We start from the raw sequence: 24540 nt of genomic DNA on the forward strand, positions 1-24540 counted from the left end.
TATCCATAGGAATAATTTTAATAACATAGAGAAATCACAATATAAAACTAAGTGAGGCCTAAGCTATAAGTCTGTGTATGTAATATGTGCCTATTTGTTTAATTTATATACTCATGGAAAATACCAGTTATTTGTACACTAAATATTCTTTAAATTTTTTCAATTAAAAAAAAGATCTTTAACTTTAAAACATGCATTCTCAACAGGGGCAATATAGCCCCCAGTAGGCAAAAACTGGTTCAGGGTGAAGGCAAAAAAAATTATTAGTTGTGACAATGGCTTGTAGTTCTCCAAAGGGCCGTAGTAGATAAACAGATATACAGTATGTAAGATTCATATTTTGGGGGATGGGTGGTAGCACTTAGCAAAAGCATGTCTAAAGAGTATTTTTAAAATCTTGAGGGGAAATTGTTAAAACAAAAAAACCAAAAGATATCAGACAAAAGCAAAATCAAAAATATTAGCAGTGCTTATATCTACGTTGTGGCATTATAGGTAACTTTGTATCTTTTTATATTATTTAGTATTACCTAAATTTTATACTATGAAAAAGTACTATATTCATAATAAGGAAAAGCAGAAATTTAAATTTAAAATGAAAAACTAAATAATCAAAATTAATTTAATTTAAAAATTTTTATTATGCTTTAAGTTCTGAGATACATGTGCAGAACATGCAGGTTTGATACACAGGTATACACGGGCCATGGTGGTTTGCTGCACCCATCAACCCATCATCTACATTAAGTATTTTTCCTAATGGTATCCCTCCCCTAGTCCCCCACCCCACAACAGGCCCCAGTGTGTGATGTTCCCCTCCCTGTGTCCATGTGTTCTCACAGTTCAACTCCCACTTATGAGTGAGGACATATGGTGTTTGATTTTCTGTTCCTGTGTTAGTTTGCTGAGAATGAAGGTTTCCAGCTTCATCCACATCCCTGCAAAGGACATGAACTCATCCTTTTTTATGGCTGCATAGTATTCCATGGTGTATATGTGCCACATTTTCTTTATCCAGTCTATCATTGATGGGCATTTGGTTTGGTTCCAAGTCTTTGCTATTGTGAATAGTGCTGCAATAAACATACATGTGCATGTGTCTTTATAGCAGAATGATTTATAATCCTTTGGGTATATACTCAGTAATGAGATTGCTGGGTCAAATGATATATCTGGTTCTAGATCCTTGAGGAATCACCACACTGTCTTCCGCAATGGTTGAACTAATTTACACTCCCACCGACAGTGTAAAAGCATTCCTATTTCTCCATATCCTCTCCAGCATCTGTTGTTTCCTGACTTTTTAATGAGAACCTACTGAATGTAAGAATGAAAAGAGAAATCAATGGCTCATGCACTGGCCTTTTTCTGTGTTGCAGGGATATTACTTTCACACTGAAAACCCCTTCAAGGACTGGCCTGGAGCATTTGAGGAAGGCTTAAAAAGGCTGAAGGAAGGGGACCTGCCAGTCACCATCCTGTTCATGGAAGCAGCAATTCTTCAGGACCCTGGAGATGCAGAGGTGTCCTTCTGCCTTCATTCTGCCAGTCTCAGAAAGGGCATGTGCTAATGAGGGACAGATAACACAGAACTCTGCTGGGTCGCCTTTTCATCAAGTAAAGGTTCCCAGAGGAGTTAACCTAGCTGGGTCTACTTGTTTGAAAGTTACATATAGGTACCTGTTTTCTAACCAAATTTCTAATCAGCAGTTTACAGTGCCTATAAATAAAGGTTGGGGACAGGAAAAGAAAAATCAAAATTACCAACCTGGAAGCTTATCAGTAGTTTTCTGTTTTTGAGACTGAGTCTTGCTCTGTCAACCAGGCTGGAGTGAAATGGCACAATCTCGGCTCACTGCAACCTCCACCTCCCAGGTTCAAGAGATTCTCCTGCCTCAGCATCCCAAGTAGCTGAGATTACAGGTGCCTGTCACCATGCCCAGCTAATTTTTGTATTTCTAGTAGAGATGGAGTCTCACCATGTTGGTCAGGCTGGTCTCGAACTCCTGACCTCAGGTGATCCACCGGCCTTGGCCTCCCAAAGTGCTGGGAATACAGGGATGAGCCACCGTGCCCAGCAGTAGTTTTGAAGGGACAGTGTATAGTGATGTCTGGCTCTTGTGTCACACTCTACATCACCCTTGGTTTACTCACTCCACATTTATTGAACACATACTATGTCCCAAAAATTATACCAGGTCCTGGCTTAAAATATGGAAAAGCTGGGAAAACATATCAGGTAGAAAACATATTTATGGTGTATCTGGGAAGACAAGGAAAAAAATTCAAAGTAGTGAAATAAATGCAACGTCAGAGTGTGCACAGGATGCTGGGAGACTAGAAAGCATCCAGCCTTTCTGCACAAGTGGAGCCAGGGTGGGTGCAGGAATTAAAGGCAATAGGGTAGTCAAGTTTCTGTTACAAGGGAGTGCTATGTGGATAGGCAGAAGGGCATGAAGCATCATGTTAAGTGGAAGAGGGGAGGAGAGAATGGTAGAGGGAAGGCAAGAAGAGTTAAGCAATAATTTGAAATTCATCTGAAAGCCATGGGAAACCACTAGGGTCCTGTACTCAGAAGAGGCATACCAACAGATTGCATGTTAGAAAAACCCATTTCTCAGAGATGAGAAGAGTGATTAGAGACAGAGGCTGGGAGACCACCAAAAAGCTTCTGCAGTACTAGTCCCCTAGATTTCTAAACCTGTGAAGGCCTATCATAAGGTAGTGTCAGTATAATGGTTTCTTCTTTCATTTGTGAGTAATTTTCAGGAATCATATACGGAATATTCCCAAGGGAATCTGCAGAAATTTTAGAGACAGATATATATACTGGTGCTGAGAATACAATGTAGAATAGTGGTTAGGCATCTAGGCTGTGCTATCCCAACTGCATAGGTTCAGATCCCTGTTCTACCTGTTAGCCATGGGACCTGGGGCAAATCATTTAAACCCTCTAAGTTTCAGTTTCCTCATCTGTAACATGGAAATCCTAACAGTAACTATCTCATTGGGTGTTGCGAGGATTAAATTAGTCCAAATCCTAACAGTAACTATCTCATTGGGTGTTGGGAGGATTAAATTAGTCCACACAAATAAAGCGCTCAGCTCAGTGCCTGGCACATCAATATTTAGCCTTCATTTTTATTATTGGTTGTACTTTATGTAAGAAGAATGAGTAAACTGATCACTAGTTAAATCTTGTAATATCGTGTTGGTCAAAAGGCTTACAGTGAAATGGGATTGAACTGAAATTTGAAATTCTGAACCAAAATATTAGAATTTTTAAAAGATAGGCCAAGCGTGCTGCCTCATGCCTGTAATCCTAGCACTTTGGGAAGCCGAGGTGGGCGGATCACTTCAGGCCAGGAGTTCAAGACCAGCTTGGCCAACGTGGCGAAACCCTGTCTCTACTAAAAATACAAAAAAAAAAAAAAAAAAAATTAGCTGGGTGGGATGGCTCATGCCTGTAATCCCAGCTACTCGGGAGGCTGAGGTGGGAGAATCACTTGAACCAGCAGGCGGAGGTTGCAGTGAGCCAAAATTGTGCCACTGCACTCCAGCCTCAGTGACAGAGCAAGACTGTCTCAAAAATAAAATAAAATAAAATAAAAGATATATGCCCATTGTAGAAGAGGAAATTATTACACTGATATGAAACTATAGGCCGCCCCCTAAAAATAATAATGTCATCTTACGTTTGTAAATGCTATGTATTTTACAAGGTGTTTTCAAATATATTACATTATTTGACATAACAGCCCTGGAAGATTTTTTTAAGGACATATTATGATCTCAGATTCATAAATGAGAAAATGAGGGCCTTTGGTAACTAACAAATCCCAGACAAGGACCCAGGGCTTCTGAATCTATGGAGACCTCAAAGTTAAGGTAATAACACTGCAGACAGTGAAAATGACACCATGGCCAAAGGCTAGAAAACACCCCCAGAGAAAGACTATCTCATCAGTCTTTTCTTAAGAAGCATTCTAAGATATATGGAAGGGGAAATCAAAATAGAGGTTGCTGTCTGTATGTTTAAGAGATTTAAAAGAATCAAGGCTATTTGGAGGGGGAATAATCGGTGTTTTGATGAGTTCATAAGGTGTATGTAATAATAACCCATGAGAGGAAAAGCCTGTACCATTCAAATGGCACCTTAAGATAACTGTGCTTTCCTAGAGTTTTGTTTTAAAATGGTATTATCTAAAATAATGTTTGAGGAGTGTGTAAAAGTGTTTGGGGAGTGTCAAATTTGAAGACAATGTGTGTAATGAGAGGTTTCTGCTTGTATTACTCTTGTAACAGTGTGAGAGTTATTGTTCTTATGAGTATATAGAGAAAAATTTGCTATGTTAAAAACTTTGATTCTAGATATAAAAACATAAGCTATCTGCTTGAAGATGTTCTTCATGTTATTTACAATAGCAAACAATTGCAACCAACTTAAAGCGATAAGGGAATTATTGAGTAAATAATGGAATATCCATTCAACAAAATTCAAATTAAAAATTATGAGGATTTTGTAAAAACATGAAAAAGAGCTTAAGGTACAATGGAATGTATAAATGTAGACTATCAAATTATATCTACATTATGATTGTGTTTATATGTGTTTTGTGCATTTTAACAGTGATTATATTAGAGGAATGAACACATCATAGGAGATTTTGTTTTGCTTTTCCTAGTTCCTAAATCTCCTGTGAATTCTTCTAGTAACTGACTTTCATTCATACAAGCTAAGTTAATATTGTATATCTTGAGATTCCTTATTGTAAACTTCATTTAGCTACATTTCTGGGTTATTTTTCCACCCCTTTCCCTCACAATTGTATAATTTTATATATTTATCTTTTGGTTTTAAGATACCTAATATAATAAAATCTCAGAAATTCAGAGGTTTCCATCGCACCGGGTTATAGAAAAGGATAAATACTGAACGAGTCTGGAAATAATGACAAAGGATCTTGACCCAGATATCACAAGAGAGTTCAAATGAAGAAATGCATATAATATTTTTCCCTTTTATACAGCAGTCACATCTGAGACAGGTTTCTCTGCATAGGGGATCCATCATAGGTCAACAACCAACTGAAGCACATGAGTAATTCTGCTTCATCTTGCAATATTAACATCAGTTGTCTTTCGTAGGCATGGCAGTTCCTCGGGATAACCCAGGCAGAGAATGAAAATGAACAAGCAGCTATTGTCGCCCTCCAGAGGTAAACGAAGCTAAGTGCAAAATCATGGGCCTGGTGGACACTTGTTAATGAACTTCCTGTTTCAGATTTGTCTTTTGATCTTTACTGAAGTACAGTGTAAAGAATTTGTAAAGGATAAGTGCTGAGATACCGCATATCACTCACACTTAGCTCTGAAAAACAACTTATAATGAAGTAATGTTCCTAACAATGTCTTGCTATCTACAAATCAATGGACATTCACTGGCACCAGAGAAAGCCTGTGTTAAACCCACTCGTAAAGTAGACTCATTGAATAAATAATTCCTTTTAACGTTTTAACCCGCTGAAACATCTGAAAATATTCTTAAAAAAAAAAAAGTGGAGTACTGACTAATGGTCTGGATGACATTGGGGCGGGAGGGATGGGAACAGTGGGTGTGTTTAACATTACACCCTACTTAATTAGAGCTCCTATTTAAATCCTGGAAAAGTAGCCTCTACCAAATAGACTTCCACTTTCCCTACCTTTTCTTGTAAGTACCTTTAATATAGTGCTATAGGAAGAGAATATATATGTGTGTGCATGTATACATATATATGCACACATATATTCCATCTGTTATATGTATGGTATTTATATGAATGTACATACATAATGTATGTGTATAAATCCTATGGCTTTGGAATCTCAGATTGTAAGAATTCTAGACTGTTGAAATTCTAGGGCTTTACAATCTTGGAATCCTAGATTTCAAGATTCTGTTGGCATCTGATGAAGTAATGGTGCCTGTGGTATGGCCCTGCTGTCAGAGCCTTTTCCTACAGATGAGAGAATTGGGGATCAGGAAAGGTCAAGGTCACACAGAGAGCATGTAACAGAGACAGAACTTAAACCCTCATCACCTGACTCCAAATCTGGAGCTCTGAGTCAGTGGTTCTTAACCCTATATACACATGCACATTAGAATCATTTGGAGGGGAAAATTGATGCCCAAGCACAGTCCAGAGATGATCATTTAATTGATCAGGGCTGGGAACCAAGCAGCAATAGTTTTAAAACTCCCTGGCATTTGTAATGTGCATATAGAGTTAAGAATCTCTCTACCCAGTGTTGATAAGCTTCTGAGAGATTAGGCCCGCCACAGAGTGGTATTAGGTACTGCCTAGGGCTTGCTCCTCAAAGTCTTATCCAGAGACCTCATCATCACCTGAGAACTTGTCAAACCTGCACAATCCCAGGCCCACCCCAGTAGGCCTACTGGATCAGAATGCAGATTTTATAAAACCCCCCCCCCAGATGATTCACATGCACTTCAGTTTGAAAATCCCTTGCTAGAGGCCAATAATAGAATGAGGGGGAGTAGCTTTAGCCTGTGTCTCCTGTAAACCCACATCAGTAGTTCTGAAAACACAGGGATTTCCCTCTCCTTTGCAAAAGACTGTACAATCTTTCATATCTAGATGTCTACATTCAAGTCAGTTCTCTTTGGGGATAATAGATATTTAATATATTGGTAGTAGAGGCCAGGTGTGGTGGCTTACACCTGTAATCCCAGCACTTTGGGAGGTGAAGCAGGTGGGTCACTTGAGGTCAGGAGTTTGAGACCAGACTGGCCAACACGGAAACCTTGTCTCTACTAAAAATACAAAATTAGCCGGATGTGGTGGGCATCTGTAACCCCAGCTATTCGGGAGGCTGAGGCAGGAGAATCGCTTGAGTCCAGGTGGCAGAGGTTGCAGTGAGCCCAGATCACACTCCAGCTTCAGTGACAGAGTGAGACTCTGTCTAAGAAAAAAAAAAAAAATGCAGCATTAAAATAATGATATCCCCTATTTCTCGTTAGATCTCATTAGATTAAGTGCAGGGATAAGCCACATAGTTTTAAAGCTACTTATTAAAATTACCAAACCTAGCAATCATTAGGGTAAGTTTTAACTTTCTTAAAAATATGCTGAGGTCTCCATTTTTATGTAGATAAATATGGTGCTTTCCAGGATTTGACATAAGCAAGTTTACCAATGCTTTTGCAGTATTTAGTTAATAAAGAACCTCCACATTTTCTGAAGAACTGTTGGATTGTGGCTCCAAAAAAAAAAAAAAAAAAATCTGAAATTGGCTCCTTTTTTTCTTTCAGGTGCTTAGAATTACAGCCCAACAACTTAAAAGCTTTGATGGCCTTGGCTGTGAGTTATACTAACACTGGCCATCAACAGGATGCCTGCGAAGCTCTGAAGAATTGGATTAAGCAAAATCCAAAGTACAAATACCTTGTGAAAAGCAAGAAGGGATCTCCAGGCCTCACCCGGCGGATGTCTAAGTCCCCAGTTGACAGGTACCTTTCTCAGTATATTACAGCTGGCAGTTTACACCCATATGTACAATGAATCACCTAAAGGGCAACAATGAGCCTCACAGCCCTGACACCACCCACTCCAGAATGGTTTGCAGGACAGTATTCTGCTGGAGGAGCATCACTCATTAGAAAGATTAATGCTTAGACCAGGGCCAGCCTTCGGGCACATGATCTACATTGTGGGCACTCACAGACATTTATGTGAGTGCCACATTTTAAAGTCAAATGCTTTGGACACATAATTCACCCAAGGTGAAGTATAATAAATACGAATGCTCCAAGTTTTATCCAGCCTGAGAATTAGGAATGGGGAAAATGAAAGTCTGGTTTTCTAGAAATTTTGTTTTCTATCAGCAATAAATCCTTTCTATCAGCAATAAATCCTTTCTCATTGAGCCCTTGGGAAACTTAGCTGTGGGGTTTTCCACACTGGCACTCATAGAGTCAACAGAACTCTCCTCGTGAAGACCTTACTTAGCACAGTCTGTATTTGTGTACAACAAAATAGTTCATGAAAATCAACCATATTTTAAAACATTCAGCATTCATAGTCCTCTCATTAAGTTAAGGTATTTTAAGCAAAATTTTCCAGTCTGTAACGAAGAGACTTCTTGAAATAGAGTCAAGAGATTTAACAGTAAATCGTTAATGTTCTATTTGGATTACAAATCTAATTTTTTTTCTCTTGTAGCTCTGTTCTGGAAGGAGTGAAGGAATTATATCTGGAAGCTGCCCACCAAAATGGAGATACGATCGACCCAGACCTACAGACAGGTCTAGGGGTTCTGTTCCACCTGAGTGGAGAATTTAATAGAGCAATAGATGCATTTAACGCTGCCTTAACTGTTCGGCCAGAGGTAAGATAGCACAGCACAGCAAGAAACCACAACCTTCTCTGTAACAAACACGTTTTCACAGGCTACACCGTCTACATTTCTTCTACACTTTCTTTCCCTGACTCCAATGGTTTAAAGTGATGGTACTAATAATGTGCTACTGTGGCTGTTAATATTGAAATACCTAAAATAGAAACACTAATTAGGTGACAACATCAAATGGTAGCTGTTCGTTGACGAGTGAAAGTCATTTGACAAAATTGTCCATGAAGATTTTTTTAGTAATTCACCTGGCCATGGTCTCCATCCATGAGCACTGCATATATTTTTAGCCATCTTCCTTTCTCTGTGGAGAAATACAGGAATGCTCTGTCATTGTGCCTTGTACTGGGTTGTTAGAAAGTTCTGATTTTGTCATCAGGACTATTCACTATGGAACCGTCTTGGGGCGACCTTGGCGAATGGAGACCGCAGCGAGGAAGCCGTGGAGGCCTACACACGAGCACTGGAGATTCAGCCAGGGTTCATCCGATCCAGATACAACCTGGGAATAAGCTGCATCAACCTGGGCGCCTACAGGTGAAGTATAGCAACAGGCCAAGGATGAAGGCCATGCCCAGGACTGAGGTTGAATAACCTCAAAGGTTGTTTCCAAGTAAAAATGCCTGCCTTGGTATTCCATCTCCTGCCGTTCAGGGTGAATGCAGAGCCTTCAGATCCCAAGGCCTGTTTGAGCAGGAGCCCTGTGCTGCTCTGCTTCTCAATCTTTAGAGAGCAGCAGTTGGCTCCGAATCTTGGGAAATGCAGATTCCCAACCCCTGGCCCCTGAGATTTTGATTCACTTGGCCTGGATTAGGACAAGTCATCAGGGTTTTCAACACTCCCATGGGTAACTCTTCAAGAAATACTACCCATCGATCTTTCATTTTCCACTGAAGGAAAAAAGAGCCCTGGAGGTGTGGGCAAGGGGACCTGGCAAAAGGACTTCAGAAAGTCCCAGAACCAGTGTTTAGCAAGGCAAAACCAAGAATCCAGGTTTTCCAAACCTAATATACCAATCAAGTTAGTTGGGAGAAAAAGAATAAACAAAACTGGGTTTATAGTTTAAAATGCCTTTCTCATTCTCATCCTTCGTCATTAAGGACTGCGTCCTCTCTATCTTTTCCCCATTACCAGGGCCTACAAATGACCTTTATTTTTTTCCGATAATGAAAGTATGGGTAATCTTTTTTCTTCTTTCTTTTCCCATTTTTTCTATTTTCTAAATAAACAGGTATTACTTTCATAATTGGAAAAAGAACTAAATGTTAGTTTTGAAACCCACAAAAAATGTAAGCCCTTTCCCATTCTCTGAAAGAGCCAGGCTTTAATCAGACAAGCCGGGGTTAAAATCACAGCTCTGCCATGTACCAGTTTCGTGACTGGTATATAATTTTTAGCCTCAATTTCTTCATTTGTTAAAAAAAGAGAGAGAAAGAGGTAATGATTATTTTTCAGGATTATCATACAGGTTAAATGTAATTGCCTAGCACAGAGCAGATGCTCAATGCCTAGCAGGCATTTATTATGATGATTATTGTTTTTGCCAACATCATCCTTATTACTACTATTTATTTAGTAAGTCATCAGAGAACTATATAACTAGATTTCACTCTTTTGACATCTGAAGAATTAGTGCTTTGCATTGGTGCATTTTGCCACTGGCAAACATTGAGACCCTAGAAAATAGTTGTTGCACTGTACAAAAAACTCTTACAAGGAGCGTTAGTCACTGGATTAACTGTGTCAAGAGGATTTTCTCAGATCAAAACCAGGAAGAGCTGAATGACTCCTTATCAAGCGGCTTGCTTTATTTTATGGACACTGTGAAATGTGCCACTACAGAGGCCTTGTTTACATCAGCTGTGCAAAAGCCCAGAGCTGACTCTGTGCCAGCCCCCTACACATCAGCTGTCCAAGCCCTGCGGATCTCTATTTTGTATCCTAACTTCATTCCTGGTTTCATCTTAATTTCCCAACCAGATTTCCTATTTACCTCTTTCATTCACTTTTTTCTAGATATGTTATGTATATGTATTTTATAAGACACCTTAGATTCCTTTTTTTTAGAACAAGGGAGATGTAAAAAAAGAAAATACATATATATAACATGTAATGTAATTGTTATAACTGTTCTTACAAAAGGAATATAATATATAAATATTACATACTATATATATACTATATATATTTATATATTTCAATTAAAGGAGGCTTTTATAAAGCTCCTAGATGAGTTTACTTCTTAGGGTTAGAAAACAATACTTGAGTGGCCAATAAAATACTTTCTTGGCATTCACAGATACAAAATTCAGCAGAGTTACTATTTGCAGGAACCCATGAAGGCTCGTGACAGGTAAAAATGGCCACCTCCATGAAGCTGTAAATTTTAAATCCTCAAGCAGAAAGTCTTCCATACTGGAACAAGTTAATTTTAGGGTTGCCAGATAAAACACAGAATGCCCACTTAAATTTGAATTTCAGATAAACAACAAATAAGTTTTTAGTATAAGTATTTCCAAATATTTCATGGGATATTCCTGTACAATTGGCCTACTATATCCATGGGCTCCACATCTGTGGGTTTAACCAACTGTGGATTGAATACATTTTTTTAAAAATACAATTTTTAAAAAAATATATAGTATGACAAATACATAACATTTACGTTTTATTAGTTATAAGTAATCTGGAGATGATTTAAAGTATACGGGAGGTGTGTGCAGGTTCTATGCAAATACTATGCTATTTTCTACAAGGGACCTGAGCATTCTCAGATTTTGGTATTCTCAGGGGTTCGTGACACCAATCCCCATGGATACCAAGGAATGTTTACCTGACATTCACATTTAACTATGCATTCTGTATTTTTATTTGCTAAATCTGGCAACGTTACTCAGTTGGCTACTTTGGAACATAACGACTAAGTTTTGTGGATCTTTTATTGTCATGCCAGATGTGGGAAATCTGAGAAGTGGTAAAAATTTTGTGCTTTCTCGTGAAAAAAAAAAAAACATCAAGTGAGACGTAAAAAAAATTTTTTTTTTTAAATTGAGATGGAGGCTTGCTGTCACCCAGGCTGGAGTGCAGTGGCGTGATCTTGGCTCACTGCAACCTCCACCTCCCAGATTCAAGCAATTCTCCTGCCTCAGCTTCCCGAGTAGCTGGGATTATAGGCACCCACCACCATGCCTGGCTAATTTTTGTATTTTTAGTAGACACAGGGTTTCACCAGGTTGGCCAGACTTGTCTCGAACTCCTGACCTCAAGTGATCTGCCTGCCTCAGCCTCCCCAAGTGTTGGGATTACAGGCGTGAGCCACTCCGCCTGGCAAGAGAGAGACATAAATCTTAAATGAATTCTGAAAAGAAGTATAGCTTGAGGTATAAGTGCATACTTAGGAAATAACAACCCTCAATAGAGAAAGGGCTCAAAAGGAAATAAGGAGCTGGTATAAGTACTTTCAAATTCACAAAAGGCTTGGGACCACTCCCTCAAGAACTGCAGGTGTCAGCGTATGTAGCTGGAACACTTGCTGCTTGTCATCACATTTTCTTTAAAGAGTCAAAGGCAAGCACTACCCTGGCACCATATACCATTAAAATAAGGAGAGGAAATTGTTGGTGTGAAACTTGGCTGTAGCTCAAACTGTTACACTTTTGTCAATAGAGCTCCAGATTACCGCTTAGGCCAATGAGTCTTGACCTTTTCAAAAATGAGGATTCCTTTTGCTGAAAATTTCATCCCCCTTGATAGTAATAGTTTTAGTATGAGTATAATGAGGGAAAGCTATAACGTGATGCTTTTAAATGAATGGGCTTTTAATTAATCATGACAATATACACAAATGACTGAAAATTATTTATACATACATGTGTGAAACATTTGAAAACTATTCACACATATACATGTACACTCTTCTGAGTCCCCCAAAAGGACTCTGAGTTCACAAGCAGGGGAACAGGTTTAGACTATCTTTATGGGGGGAAAATAAAACTGGAGTCATTTGATGAGGTGAATAAGTTCGACTGTTCTGTTTCTCTCCAAATCCCTCTGAAACCATTACCACACACTTGGGGCTGGAAGCAGCCAGTGAATTAGAAGCTTTCAAGATCTTCCATTCCCTCGAGTTCTTGCAGGTCTGGGTCTATGAGAGAAAACTGGGAGACATCAGTAGAGCTGCCATCCTGTGAAGCGGGGGCAAAAAGGGCCTCTCAAGTAGGCTCCCTATGTCCATCCATTTATAAATCTCCCTCTCTTGCTTGATTACAAGAAAACCAGAAGAAGGGGTGATTAGAACATCCACTCCATTCCATTATCCAGGTTGCTACATACACCATGACCATTTCTCACTTACCTTTTATTTTCAGGCAGATCTAACAATATAGATGAGCAAATCCCTGGATTATGTGCATTAGAATTAGAAATCCAGTTTCTCATTTTCAAAGTTTCTTACCATATGCTTAATACCTACCTTGCAGGATTAAATGAGATCAAGTGTATGAAAAGTTTTGAGAACAGTAAAGTGGGTGCAAGTTAAAGTGGCATGATTATTCTTCGGAAGGATCAGTTTGTCAGATATACTCTACAAGGTTGGGGTGAAATGGGGGTGCTGAAGAGGGCAGACCCAGCAGGTACACCTGGCTGCTGTTAGAAGAGCTAGAAGGACTTGAGACAGCATCTAACTCGGTTTGTCTCAGACTCGGTGTTCTCAGGACCCCTCTACACTTTTAGCAATTATTGAGAACCTAAAAGGACTTTTGTTTATGTGGGTTATATCTATCAATATTTACCATATTAGAAATTAAACTGAAAACATTTTTAAAGATTCATTTAGAAAGAATAAAACTTACTACGTTATAATAACATTTTTTACAAAAAAAAAAATGATTATTTTCCGAAACAAAAACAGTTTAGTGGGAAGAGTGACATTATTTCACATTTTCGCAAGTTTCTTTAATATCTCGCTTACTAGAAGACATACTCTCACACCTGCTTCTGCGGTCACTCTGTTGGGATATCATGCACCATGTAGTCTCTGGAAACTTCCACTGTAAGCATGTGAAAAAATGAAAGCAAAAAGGTCAAATAACATCTTAGTTTTATCATAAAAATAATTTTGACCTCATTGATTCCCAAGGTTCTCCAGAGCACACTTTGAGGACTATTGATCTTACTCGGTGATAAGAGCTTTCACATAGATTGATTCAACTGCACCTCACACAGTTTTTAAATGTCTTTGATTATCCCTATTACACACTCAGGGAAAGTAAGCCTTGGGAAAAAAAAAAAAAAGAAATTTGCCTACTGCTAAATAACTGGGATTCAAGACAGGTGCCCAATAATAAACTCAATCTACTCTAGCTGTGTTGCTTACATCTAGCCCTAATGGGAAAAATTAGACCACTTTGTTTTTAAGTAGGGCTATATTTTTCCTCTTAAACCTAGTTATAGAAATCAAATCTGCAAATGGATTAAGTGTTCAAATCATTCCTAGAGCAGGGGAAAATTGAATGCATTAATGAATTTGCATGGTTTTGCTATTATTCTTTCTCTCCCACCTGACATTCCTAAAATAAAATGTTTTCTTTCTCTTTTTTTGAGACAGTCTCGCTCTGTTGCCTAGGCTAGAGGGCAGTAGTGTGATCTCGACTCACTGCAACCTCTGTCTCCTGGGTTCAAGTGATTCTCCTGCCTCAGCCTCCGTTGTAGCTGGGATTACAGGCGCATGCCACTACACCTGGTTACTTTTTGTATTTTTAGTAGATACAGGGTTTTGCCATGTTGGCCAGGCTGATCTTGAACTCCTGACCTCAAGTGGTCCACCTGCCTTGGCCTCCCAAAGTGCTGGGATTACAGACTTGAGCCACTGTGCCCAGCCTGCTTTTCTTTTTTCTTTCTGACCTCACTATATTTAACAATGATTGCTCACTAAAGAATATAAGAGAATTAGAAAGTTGTTCATTTGATCATCCAGAACACATAAGAGATGATTTAAAATTTTAGACTAAAATCACTTAATCCAATTTTGTTTTGTTTTGTTTACATTTGCTAACTCTGAAATGTGACACATTTTAAAATATGTTTTTCTACCTTCTTAGAGAAGCGGTCAGCAATTTTCTTACTGCCCTCAGTTTGCAAAGAAAGAGCAGGAATCAGCAGCAAGTTCCTCATCCTGCAATCTCTGGGAATATCTGGGCTGCCCTCAGAATTGCACTTTCTCTGATGGACCAACCAGAACTCTTCCAGGCGGCTAATCTTGGTGACCTGGATGTCCTCTTAAGAGCTTTCAACTTGGATCCTTGAAGAAAGAATAATACCAGTACTAATAATCCCTGATCTGTGTGATTGTACTGAAAATGAAAAACTATTTTGTTATGAATTTCAAAAGGATAAATCAAATATTCAAAAGGCCATGGTCATATAGCCCAAGGAAATTAATTCCTGTGGACAATGCCCAGTCTCTGTTCAGATCCAAAAGCACAAAATGTTGTATATAGAGTCAAAGTCAGGCTCAGTAGAAGAATTAAGAGACTCAAGACAAACCAAGGTAAAGTAACTGTGTGTTGAATACTTTTTCCACAAGTTGCAAGCATATTGCAACACACATTCTTTGGGTTTTTTGTCTCCCCTTGCAGCTGATAACACATCTGAGGAACTTGTTCATGGGAAACATGGAAAAAGCACTGCCTCAGATTGGGAAATTCTGTTTCTGAACTGTCTCCTTTTGCAAGACTGAACATAGTTTGGGCCATTGGTGCATGCACATATATTAACTTGTGACTAAAGACAGGCATTGCTTAAACCTGTTCCAATTTTAACTTTTACTGTAGCCCTTTGATTCCAGAGAGGGAGCTTTGCTGGCAAAAGCAGTTTTTGCACTAGAAATTTTTGCTGTTCCCAATCTAAACTTTTCTGGGATGTATATATGCACTTTAATATCTTATTTATGCCTTGCTGGAGTTTGGTTTTGTTGCTCCAATTTTTAACTTGGGGGTGAAGGATTTGAGAACTCAGCCTCATTAGATCAACGGACCAAATAAACAATTCCTGAAAATAGTTTTTCATAGTGTAGGATTTTGAAGGAGTGTTTTTCTTAAAGCAGATACGATGACATAAGGCTTAAATATGGCAAACAGATCTTTTCATTCACATGCTTTCTGGGACTGTATGAACATAAGAAAGACACAAGGTACTGCCTCTGCAGGCATTCTCTACAGGAAAAAGGTTTGATGATATCGTGATTTATATTGAGTTCAAATTAACTTGCTTAAGTGTCATATTCTACTGGCTTTCTAACTGCCCTGCACACCAATATTCCTTGTAAACCATAAATATTTTAAATAATATTTCTTAAGAGTGATAAATAACATTTTTCCTAAAAATTATGTTTTTTTAGTTTCATAATAACCTGCACTGTTCATCCTCTTGCATTCTAAGTAATAGAAGAGCAACACTTTCAAACCAAATCTCACTGAATGCCAGTGGTTTCATATGAAAGATGCAATGCCTCTTTGGCTCTTTGAACATTTAGGAAGTATTGGGAATTTTCTATTAGTAGTGGTGTTTTCATTGGTTAAATTCCACTTAGTTCTCTAGAGTGTTTTGTATGTGTTCAGGGCTTGATGATTATTTTGAAAGATACATTTTTTTTTAAAGAATTAGGAACATTGTTTGTAAAATGCTAATCAGAATATAATTTTACCAGTGTCAGGTCTAGTAAGTTATCCCATTCTTCTTTACCTGGTCTCCTTCCTTCATCTAGAACCTTCCCCAAAGTAGTCTAATCTTAACTTTTTCTTTATGTTCTTTGAGTAGTAATATCTCATTCCACTCATGATTATAGTTACCCACAAAAAATAAAACAAAATGACATCAACAAAAAAAAACTCCACAGAATTGGGGTCAAAACAGTCTAATTGCCTAGGGAATAAGCTTCTACTGAGGGGCAAATGTGCACACATGCTTATAAAATGAATGCAAGGTGCAGGAATAAAATCCTCTCCTCTGTCACATTTGAAGTCCCTGGGTTGTGAGAGGGCCTCAAGTTAACAGAAACCACAAGTCCTTGAGGCTTACGTACGTTATAACCTATTCTAGTTTATAAAGACAAAGAGCTGAAGCCACTGTGAGGAGTGTCAGGTTTTGATATTCATTGTCAAAGCTCACTTGGGCCAGGTGAGAGCTCCAGCTGGTCAGCAGAAGGCAGAGGCATTCAGGCACTCATCATGGGTAACGGCAACCACCCAGTCTCAGCCCATGCTTCTCTACAGTCTCAGCAGCAAAGTAAAGCTCAACAATACTTTCAAGAATGGTATTCTGAGAGTTGTAGAATTCGAGAAACCCAGTCTGGTAAGGACTCTTGCGGCCAGCCTCCCAGCCGTGGCAGGGCCTGCTTGAATATGCCTGATGGAACAGCGTCCTTCCCTTCCCTGCTCTGCTCCTTCCTTCTACCATCTCTGTACCTTGACCAGAAAGTCAGCTTGAATAGTCCATGAGGAGCCTCTGAACAAAGGATTCAAAACAAACTTTGGAAGTGTTCTGTGATGCCATTCTATACTTTGAGGAGCAACTGAATTTGCAGCCTGAATTTAAAGCCTGAAACTAGTATAAATGTCAAATAATTAATTTGTTGCTAAATGGTGGCAAATTTTGTGGCCCAAGATTTATTTTGCTATTGGAACACAAACTCCAAGGAGCTGTTTTAGGGAAGACTAAACAATTTTCCATTCTCACCATTATTTGGCAATTTGCAGAGCATTTTTAGTAGGACTTTCTCCAGTATATGTAGTATCCATCAGATCTAAGATCTTTTGTAGGCTGTCAAGAAGTCCAGAATTATGGCCCAAGAGGAAAAGAGTTGCATTTTTCAATAATATTTTTTATAAAATTAGGTAAAAACCATTATTAAAACATGAGTGACAGGCTGGGTGTGGTAGCTCACGCCTGTAATCCCAGCACTTTGGGAGGCTAAGGCGGGCAGATCACGAGATCAGGAGGTCAAGACCAGCCGACCAACATGGTGAAACCCCGTCTTTATTAAAAACACAAAAATTAGCCAGGCATAGTGGCGTGCACCTGTAATACCAGCTACTCAGGAGGCTGAGGCAGAAGAATCACTTGAACCAGGGAGGCAGAGGCTGCAGTGAGCCGAGATTGCACCACTGCACTCCAGCCTGGGTGACAGAGCGAGACTCCGTCTCAAAAAAAAAAGAAAAAGACTGACAGTTTATAGGAATAGAGCACCACCAAAAACTAAGTAGCAAGACTTTAGAACAGTCTTTTTGTTTAAGTCATATACAGTAAATGTTTGGTTTTTTAAAAGTGCATCTACTTTATTTTTTGGCAGAACTATTTTTGGCATCTCATCTTCAGGGCATGAAATTGTCATTTAAATTACTCTTTCTGTTTGAAAGGGGAGGGTATCCTTATTTCCCTTCTGAGGTACTCTGAGAAGGCCTTGAGTTTCCTTTCTCATGTATTAATGTATAACCGCCTAACAGCTCCTAGAAGATGGTATTCTTACTAGAACGGCCATTCAGTTACATAGAGGTGACTTCTGGGGACTGACTTCGCCTGTAAATTCAATGAAAATACAGAGAAAGCCAGTGATTATTACTGAGTTTCAAAATATAACCATTTCTAGTAGGCTACTTCTACATGCTCTTGTACCTTCCTGGTGAGGAGGAGGCAGAGGGATAGGGGAGAGGAGGAGGAATAAAGATCCCTCTCACTGGGCCAATCATACTGATTCATTCCCTTTACTTCCTCCAAAACTCACTCCCCATGACTCCTGAAAAATGGGCAGATCTTGTCCACCAGGAAACTTTAATAGAATACTATGCACTGTGCTTTCTCAGCCAATCTGGATTCCTACTAGAACAGGAAAGTAAGGAAACATAACTGGGTGAGAATGTCCACTTATGTTTCACAAACTCACTTTCAGAGTTTCATGTCACTTTCTTCATTCTTCTCTTTAAGAGACTATTATATTGAACATGGGCCCCATGTCTAAATGCTTGTATAGATAAATATTTCTGGTATATTCTTGCCATACAAGGGAGATTTGAACACAGTTGAAGCTAGTCCCACTTATAATAAGAGCTTCCAAACTCTTTATCATAAACTTTGTCTGTGAGCTTGGGAATATAGAGAAAGCAAGTTGGTCATTCTGAGACCCTTCCTCATTTGCCCTGAATCAGTTCCCCAAGATTGGACTGTACTTTAAGCTAGTTGTTGTAGCAGTGGTGGTTGTTGTTTTATATCTTGAGATACTTCTAGAACATTCTAGAAACAGGGTATTCTAAAGGTTTACTTCATATGCCATCCTTTTTGAACTCTCTTATTTTAGAAATTATTACACATGCACACTTATGATTTCAACCTTGTAAAATAATTTCAAATTCATTCCCTATCCACATTTTACCACAGTTTCCCTATCATCTCAGTAGTTATAGAACTGGTTGAAATTAAACTGTTTTGAACTAAGAAGTAGATACATACATATATATATTTTTAAAGAGTGTTCATAGATAAACTCTGGCATAAAGTTTGTAAAAAAGCAATTTTTTAAAAGCAAAACGTATAACCTCAGGTACAAAAATATTGCATGCATTAGTATTTGCAAATTTGCCTACTCAAATATTAACCAAAGCATGCAAGGTAACTTGACTGAATGTAAATTTACACAGTGCATGATTAAGTCTCATAGGTTAGCCTATTGTTCCTTGCCTCTATACAAGGGAGCATTTTATGAACTTTGTGTTACAGTTTTTCTATTTGCTTTTCTTATCCTATCCTTGAAATTGTTTTCATGCTATCACACTGAACTTTACAGATATTCACACATCTGGCTTGTACAGTATTACCAGTGCCAAACTAATCCTCTGAAGAATCTGGGTACTTAGACATCTAAACACTTTTTAAAAAACCAGTTGAGGCACAGCAGATCCAAAACTTAAACAAATCCAAGTGTCTGAATGCTACTAAACTAAATCATGTTGACTGCCTCAGCACATAAAGGTTTGGACTCTAAATTCTTAATAATGCATTTCAAAATTTTTCCTAAAAGTTTGGGAATAAATTAGAAAAACTGATATTCTAAATAAGGTGAAGAGGTTGGGGTAGTTTCAGGCACATCAAATCATCACACAGCCAAGTAGATATGAGGCCTTAATTTCTATAAATGTCACATAGCGAGTGTGTGGGGTATCACAACATTGTTCTGATACAGCCCTATTTGTATGGTAGTTGAGCTGCTTGGGCTATATGTCCCTTGAGAAACTGGACTTGAGAAACAGGTCTAAAAACACTGATATTTAGGGAGTGATGAGGTGATTTCATGGTCACTCAGAACCAACTCTGAAATCCTCTCACTGCCTTTTCCCATAACCGCTATTTTATGAGGAGACCAGAAAGGGAGAGAGCAAAGCTCAGTGAGACCATATGGTCTTACATTAGTAACAGCTTTGTTACTCATTCCACATACCCCTGTACCCCCACACAATACCATGAGCTCAAAGACAGAATTCTACACATAACACACACAGCAAAGACCATTGTGGGGAGGCATTAAACAGTTACGAGGAAAAAAAAAAATTAAACTGCGAAAGTTTAACAACCTCTCATGTGGTATTTTGCCTTGAACGAAGTTTTCACTACCTGCAACCTCTGCAGAAATATCAAAATAACACAGTCTAGAGACAACTGTCCCAATCTCAGAACTGTTTTCTCAGGACCTTCTCTATAAGAGAAAACTAACTTGCAGTGCTGCAGAATGTCACAGCAAAAACCCTGATGAGCTCCATGAGATACTTTTAGAAGCCTGCACTCAAAATAATATTAAGATGAAACAACAACAGTTAGGCAGTTCTTTGCTCAACTATAAAATGTGCATCATTAGTTGGGGGAGGGGGAGGAGGAGGGGTGGTGTTCTTTGGATTTCTTGGAAAGGGAAATGGTATAACACAAAAAGACTAAGAGATATACACACTCAGCTCAGTCATTTGAGCATTTGGCATTTTCACTGAGATATATAGCATTTCTGCACGGATACCATACAAGAATTCTACCATGTGAGAAATGTGTTCATGATGGACTACATTACCAGAAGTTAAGGGAAATACAGCAAACCTAAGTTTTTACCAATTTCCTTTCATTTTTCCCTACATATCATCTAACCCAAACTTTCTTCAATTTACATTGCCCAAATTTGTTTACATTGGTTGAAAAAAAATCTGATTAATTTATTAAACTTTTTACAAACTGTAACAAACATTTAACTGTTTAGAAATGATATTTCTACATGTTTTATATATCTATGAATATTGCATATCTAATCTAATCTAAAAATGTTGTTTTGAGGTAATTCTTCTGTGATGCTTCCTTATCATGTTCATAAATGTTTAAAGTCTTGGGATTTCATTTTCAGGCTGAAATAGATAACAAGAAAAAAAATTGTTTAAATGTTTACATTGACTTACTAAATTAATACCAATTCAAATTAAGTGACCTATAGTAAATGAATGGCAATGGGGGGAGGGGATTTTAAAGTTATTGGCATATTATGTGATACTGTATCAGTGATTTAGTGAAATAATATGTATCATAGCACAACTCTGTTGGGTATTAAGGCTTCATGTTGCTCTTTGAAATAAAATTACTACCATAAAAATAACCTCTTATCATATTGATGTGTTTAATTTACTGAGTTGGCTTCTAATTTGCATACCAAGATTAAGGTAGTATTGTTATACTATTATTGGAAGCATGCCTTCCCTTTTTCACATTATTAAATCGTATTTATATTTGTGCAATTTTAAACTATGTTTTCAAATAAACTTTGCGGCTTCAAGGTCTTTTCAGGAATCTTTCAAAATGGGATTTGGGAATCAGAACTGCTTCTGATCAAATGGAATCCAATTTGTACTACTGGTTAAAGGTCTTTTATGAAATACTGAATATCACTACATATGATTTTGCATGAGCTATCTGGAAATCAGGAATGCATTTTTGGATATACAACAACACTTTTAAAATCTTCCTCCTTTGTTAATTTTTTAAGACTAAAATATTATTTAACCTGAAATTGAATTTTGTGATTCTTTTTAGAATAAAAATATTAAAATAAATTTCAGTTTTAGGGTCTTTTGGTTTTCTGGTCAGTCAATAAATATTTAGGTACATATTAAGTGCTGACACCATTCTGGGCGTAGGTCACAGTAGTAAGTTAATGAAATCAAACTTGCCCTTGAAGAACTTAGATTTCTGTGAAAGGACACGTACAAATACTTTAACAAATAAGAATGCCATATGCTGCAATGTACTAGAACAAGGTAAATAAGTTTATTATGAGAACAAGTGGGGGGCTCCTTTATCTGTAGGTGGTCAGGAAAGTTTTCTCTTACATGACATTTGGACTGAGATTTGTTGACAAGTAGAGCTGGGGACAATGCTACTGGCAGAGCCAATACCTTGTGCGAGATCCCAAGGCAGCAATGGGCTTAGTGTACATTCACGAAGAAGCGGGGACAGGGTGGTAAGGGCTGTGAGCTGCGAGACCTTAGTAGATGGCCTGGCAGATAGAAGATCATGGGAGGCCTTCCCAGAGCAGAGTCAAGAGCAGATTCGCTCCACACCAAGATGACGGTGTTCAGACTGAAGTTTCTGTTTTTCCAAACCATTTTCAAAATAAAGTCCTTGAGTCAGGTTGGTAGTGGAGGAAACAGCAGGCTAAGAGAGCTATACAGCAAGAGACTGGAGCATCCCTTTCTCACTTGTCACTGTTCCATCTTTCAAACTGAGGCAGCCCCTGACCTTCATAGAATTCCATTTTTTCCCCTATAAAATCAAGCTGTACATATTTCTTTCCCGCTTCACTGCTGCGCTATGTAAGGTAAAAATCCAACTATCTAGTGATTAATTGAGGCTTCTCCCCAACTCCTTGAATATCTCAAGCCTCTTTCATATCCCCTACTTCCACTTTTTAAATGTAAACTATATGAATTTCCTGAAATAGCTGTGTTCTCTCCATGTGTATATAAAAGCAACTGAAGGTTGAAGAGTTCTTTATATTCTTTACAAGTTTCCTTAAAGTAATACCTTAATTACCCAACACTTTAGGGCTCGTGAAGGACTTTTTTTTTCTTTCTTACATCTATAATAAATAGTGCTGCCTAGTAATCATCTGAATGTATCAGAATTCGGGGAACTGATGGCTAGTTTTAGTATTTTGCCCTGTAGAACTAACCTGCCGATCCTCAGTAGGCCCCATGCTTAAGGTTGCTTCCCTGAGCTGAGATGGCTGGAAATGAAGCAGCTCAAATTCTTTGAAAGGGGGACACAGAAGCAGCTGATATTTACTGAAACTGGCAGATTCCTAGGCTATATGTTTCTACTCTGCCATTTAACTCCAATGGACGTCCTCGTCCTAAGTTTCTGCCTACTGCATATAATGAACATAAAAGCAAAAACTGTGTATGGTGAAAAAAAATCACTCCTAGATTAAAAATGGACTAAAGATCACATCTAATTCTACAAACTGTAAAAACTGACCCAGGAAAAAGTAGGCTTGAGAAAAATAACCAATATGATAGCTAGCATTGCTCATGGTAAAGACTGCTATTGATTAAACATTGACAAAAGGAGAAACTCTTCTTGACAAAATTTAGGTTTGCAAAATTTCACCTAGTAAAGCTGGACCTGGTGGAAATAATGGTTGCAAAAGGGAATCTGCAATAGCAAAAGTTTTCATAAGGAAAAATCATAAGGCTTAAAATTAAATGACTCAGATGGTTCTCCTAAAATTTACAGAACTGATACCAATTATACTAATTTCATCAAAACAGAAAAAAATGCAAAAGCTTGGAAATAACTGGATAACTATTTCACACCTTCTTCTCTCTCCTCAAATCCCTAAATTCCCCCATCCTCACTCTCAACTGATGGATTTGCTTCCTATTTTCCTGAGAAAATAAAGCAGGCAAAAGAGAACTGTCAGACTCTCTCAGCACTGTGCCTCCTCACCACCAGCAGCTGCACTCCTGGTCTCTGCCTTCCTACTATTGTCATGGTCTTTCTACGTCCTTGCCTAAATCAGCTCCCCACTTTGGCACCAGATCCCATCATCTTTTCCCTGCTCAAGGACATCAGATCAGCGCAAGGACATCTTCCATCTCTCTTTTGCATCCTTAATATTTCAATTTCTATTTGACCATCTTATTTCTCACATTTAAAAACAGAAACCTTCTCTTGACATCACCCCATTTCCCATCAGCCACCACTCCCATCTTTGCTTCCCATACTGGTAAAACTCCTCAAAGAGTTGGCTGCATTCATTATCTGCAATTCCCCTTCTCCCATTCCTTTCACTGTGCTTCCAAATATGTTCCCACAGAGATCACCCAGGATCTTGATTCTCGATCCTCAGCTTACATACCCTATAATGGTTATTGGAAAGCTGATCACTCTCACCTCATTAAGATACCTCCTTGGCTTTCACTCCAGGCACCATGCTCTTGGCTTTCCTCCACCTTGACGGTCATAACTCTCAGTCTCATTTGTTGGCTTGTCCTCTCCCTGATTTCTTAGGTGGAAACCCCCGGGGTTCAGTCCCTGGACTTCTATTTCCTGTCTTCCTCCATTGGTGATTGTACCCAGGCCCACTGTTTCAAATAGCATCTAGATGCCAACAAGTCCCAAATTTCTATCTTTAGTCCAGAAGTCTCTCCCAAAATCAAGTTGGATATCCAGCTTCCTACTCAACATCAATCATGGAATTCTAATAGGCATTTCAAACTTAACACATCTTAAACTGGACTCCCAGTCATCTTTCTCCACCATTACCACCCCAATCCCACTAAGCCTTCCCTATCTTAGTTGATTATAACTACACTCTCCAGTTCCTCAGGATAAAAACTTCGGGGTTAGCTTTAGCTACTCTCAATTCCCCCATACCCTACATCCTATGCATCAGGGAATCCTGTGGGTCTTACCTTCAAATGTATCCCAAATCTGACCATTCTCACTAGCTTCCCTGCTCCCACCGGTTTGAGCCATCATCCTCCCACCTTGCTGACCACAGGAGTCCCCACCTTTATCCTTGCCTTCCTACCATCTAGTCTGAACAAAAAA

The 24540-nt window shown here is 38.5% G+C and overlaps 1 protein-coding gene across 27 annotated transcripts in view; it reads left to right on the plus strand.

Annotated features, from left to right (window-relative positions):
• PEX5L (peroxisomal biogenesis factor 5 like) overlaps nucleotides 1-21535 on the plus strand; it is a 247844-nt gene extending 226309 nt beyond the window's left edge. For 26 of the 27 annotated variants that reach the window (XM_030931780.1, XM_010378673.2, XM_010378677.2 and 23 more), the window contains 6 exons: nucleotides 1380-1523; nucleotides 5149-5219; nucleotides 7316-7513; nucleotides 8226-8391; nucleotides 8792-8949; nucleotides 14511-21535. In XM_030931780.1, the coding sequence (XP_030787640.1) occupies nucleotides 1380-1523; nucleotides 5149-5219; nucleotides 7316-7513; nucleotides 8226-8391; nucleotides 8792-8949; nucleotides 14511-14715 (942 nt within the window). In that variant the 3' untranslated portion in view covers nucleotides 14716-21535. The remainder of the gene's footprint in view (nucleotides 1-1379; nucleotides 1524-5148; nucleotides 5220-7315; nucleotides 7514-8225; nucleotides 8392-8791; nucleotides 8950-14510) is intronic. The other variant, XM_010378681.2, reaches the window with a different exon arrangement.
• Nucleotides 21536-24540: the final 3005 nt, after the last annotated feature.

The sequence above is a fragment of the Rhinopithecus roxellana genome, chromosome 1, assembly GCF_007565055.1.
Source record: "Rhinopithecus roxellana isolate Shanxi Qingling chromosome 1, ASM756505v1, whole genome shotgun sequence".
Taxonomy (NCBI): domain Eukaryota; kingdom Metazoa; phylum Chordata; class Mammalia; order Primates; family Cercopithecidae; genus Rhinopithecus; species Rhinopithecus roxellana.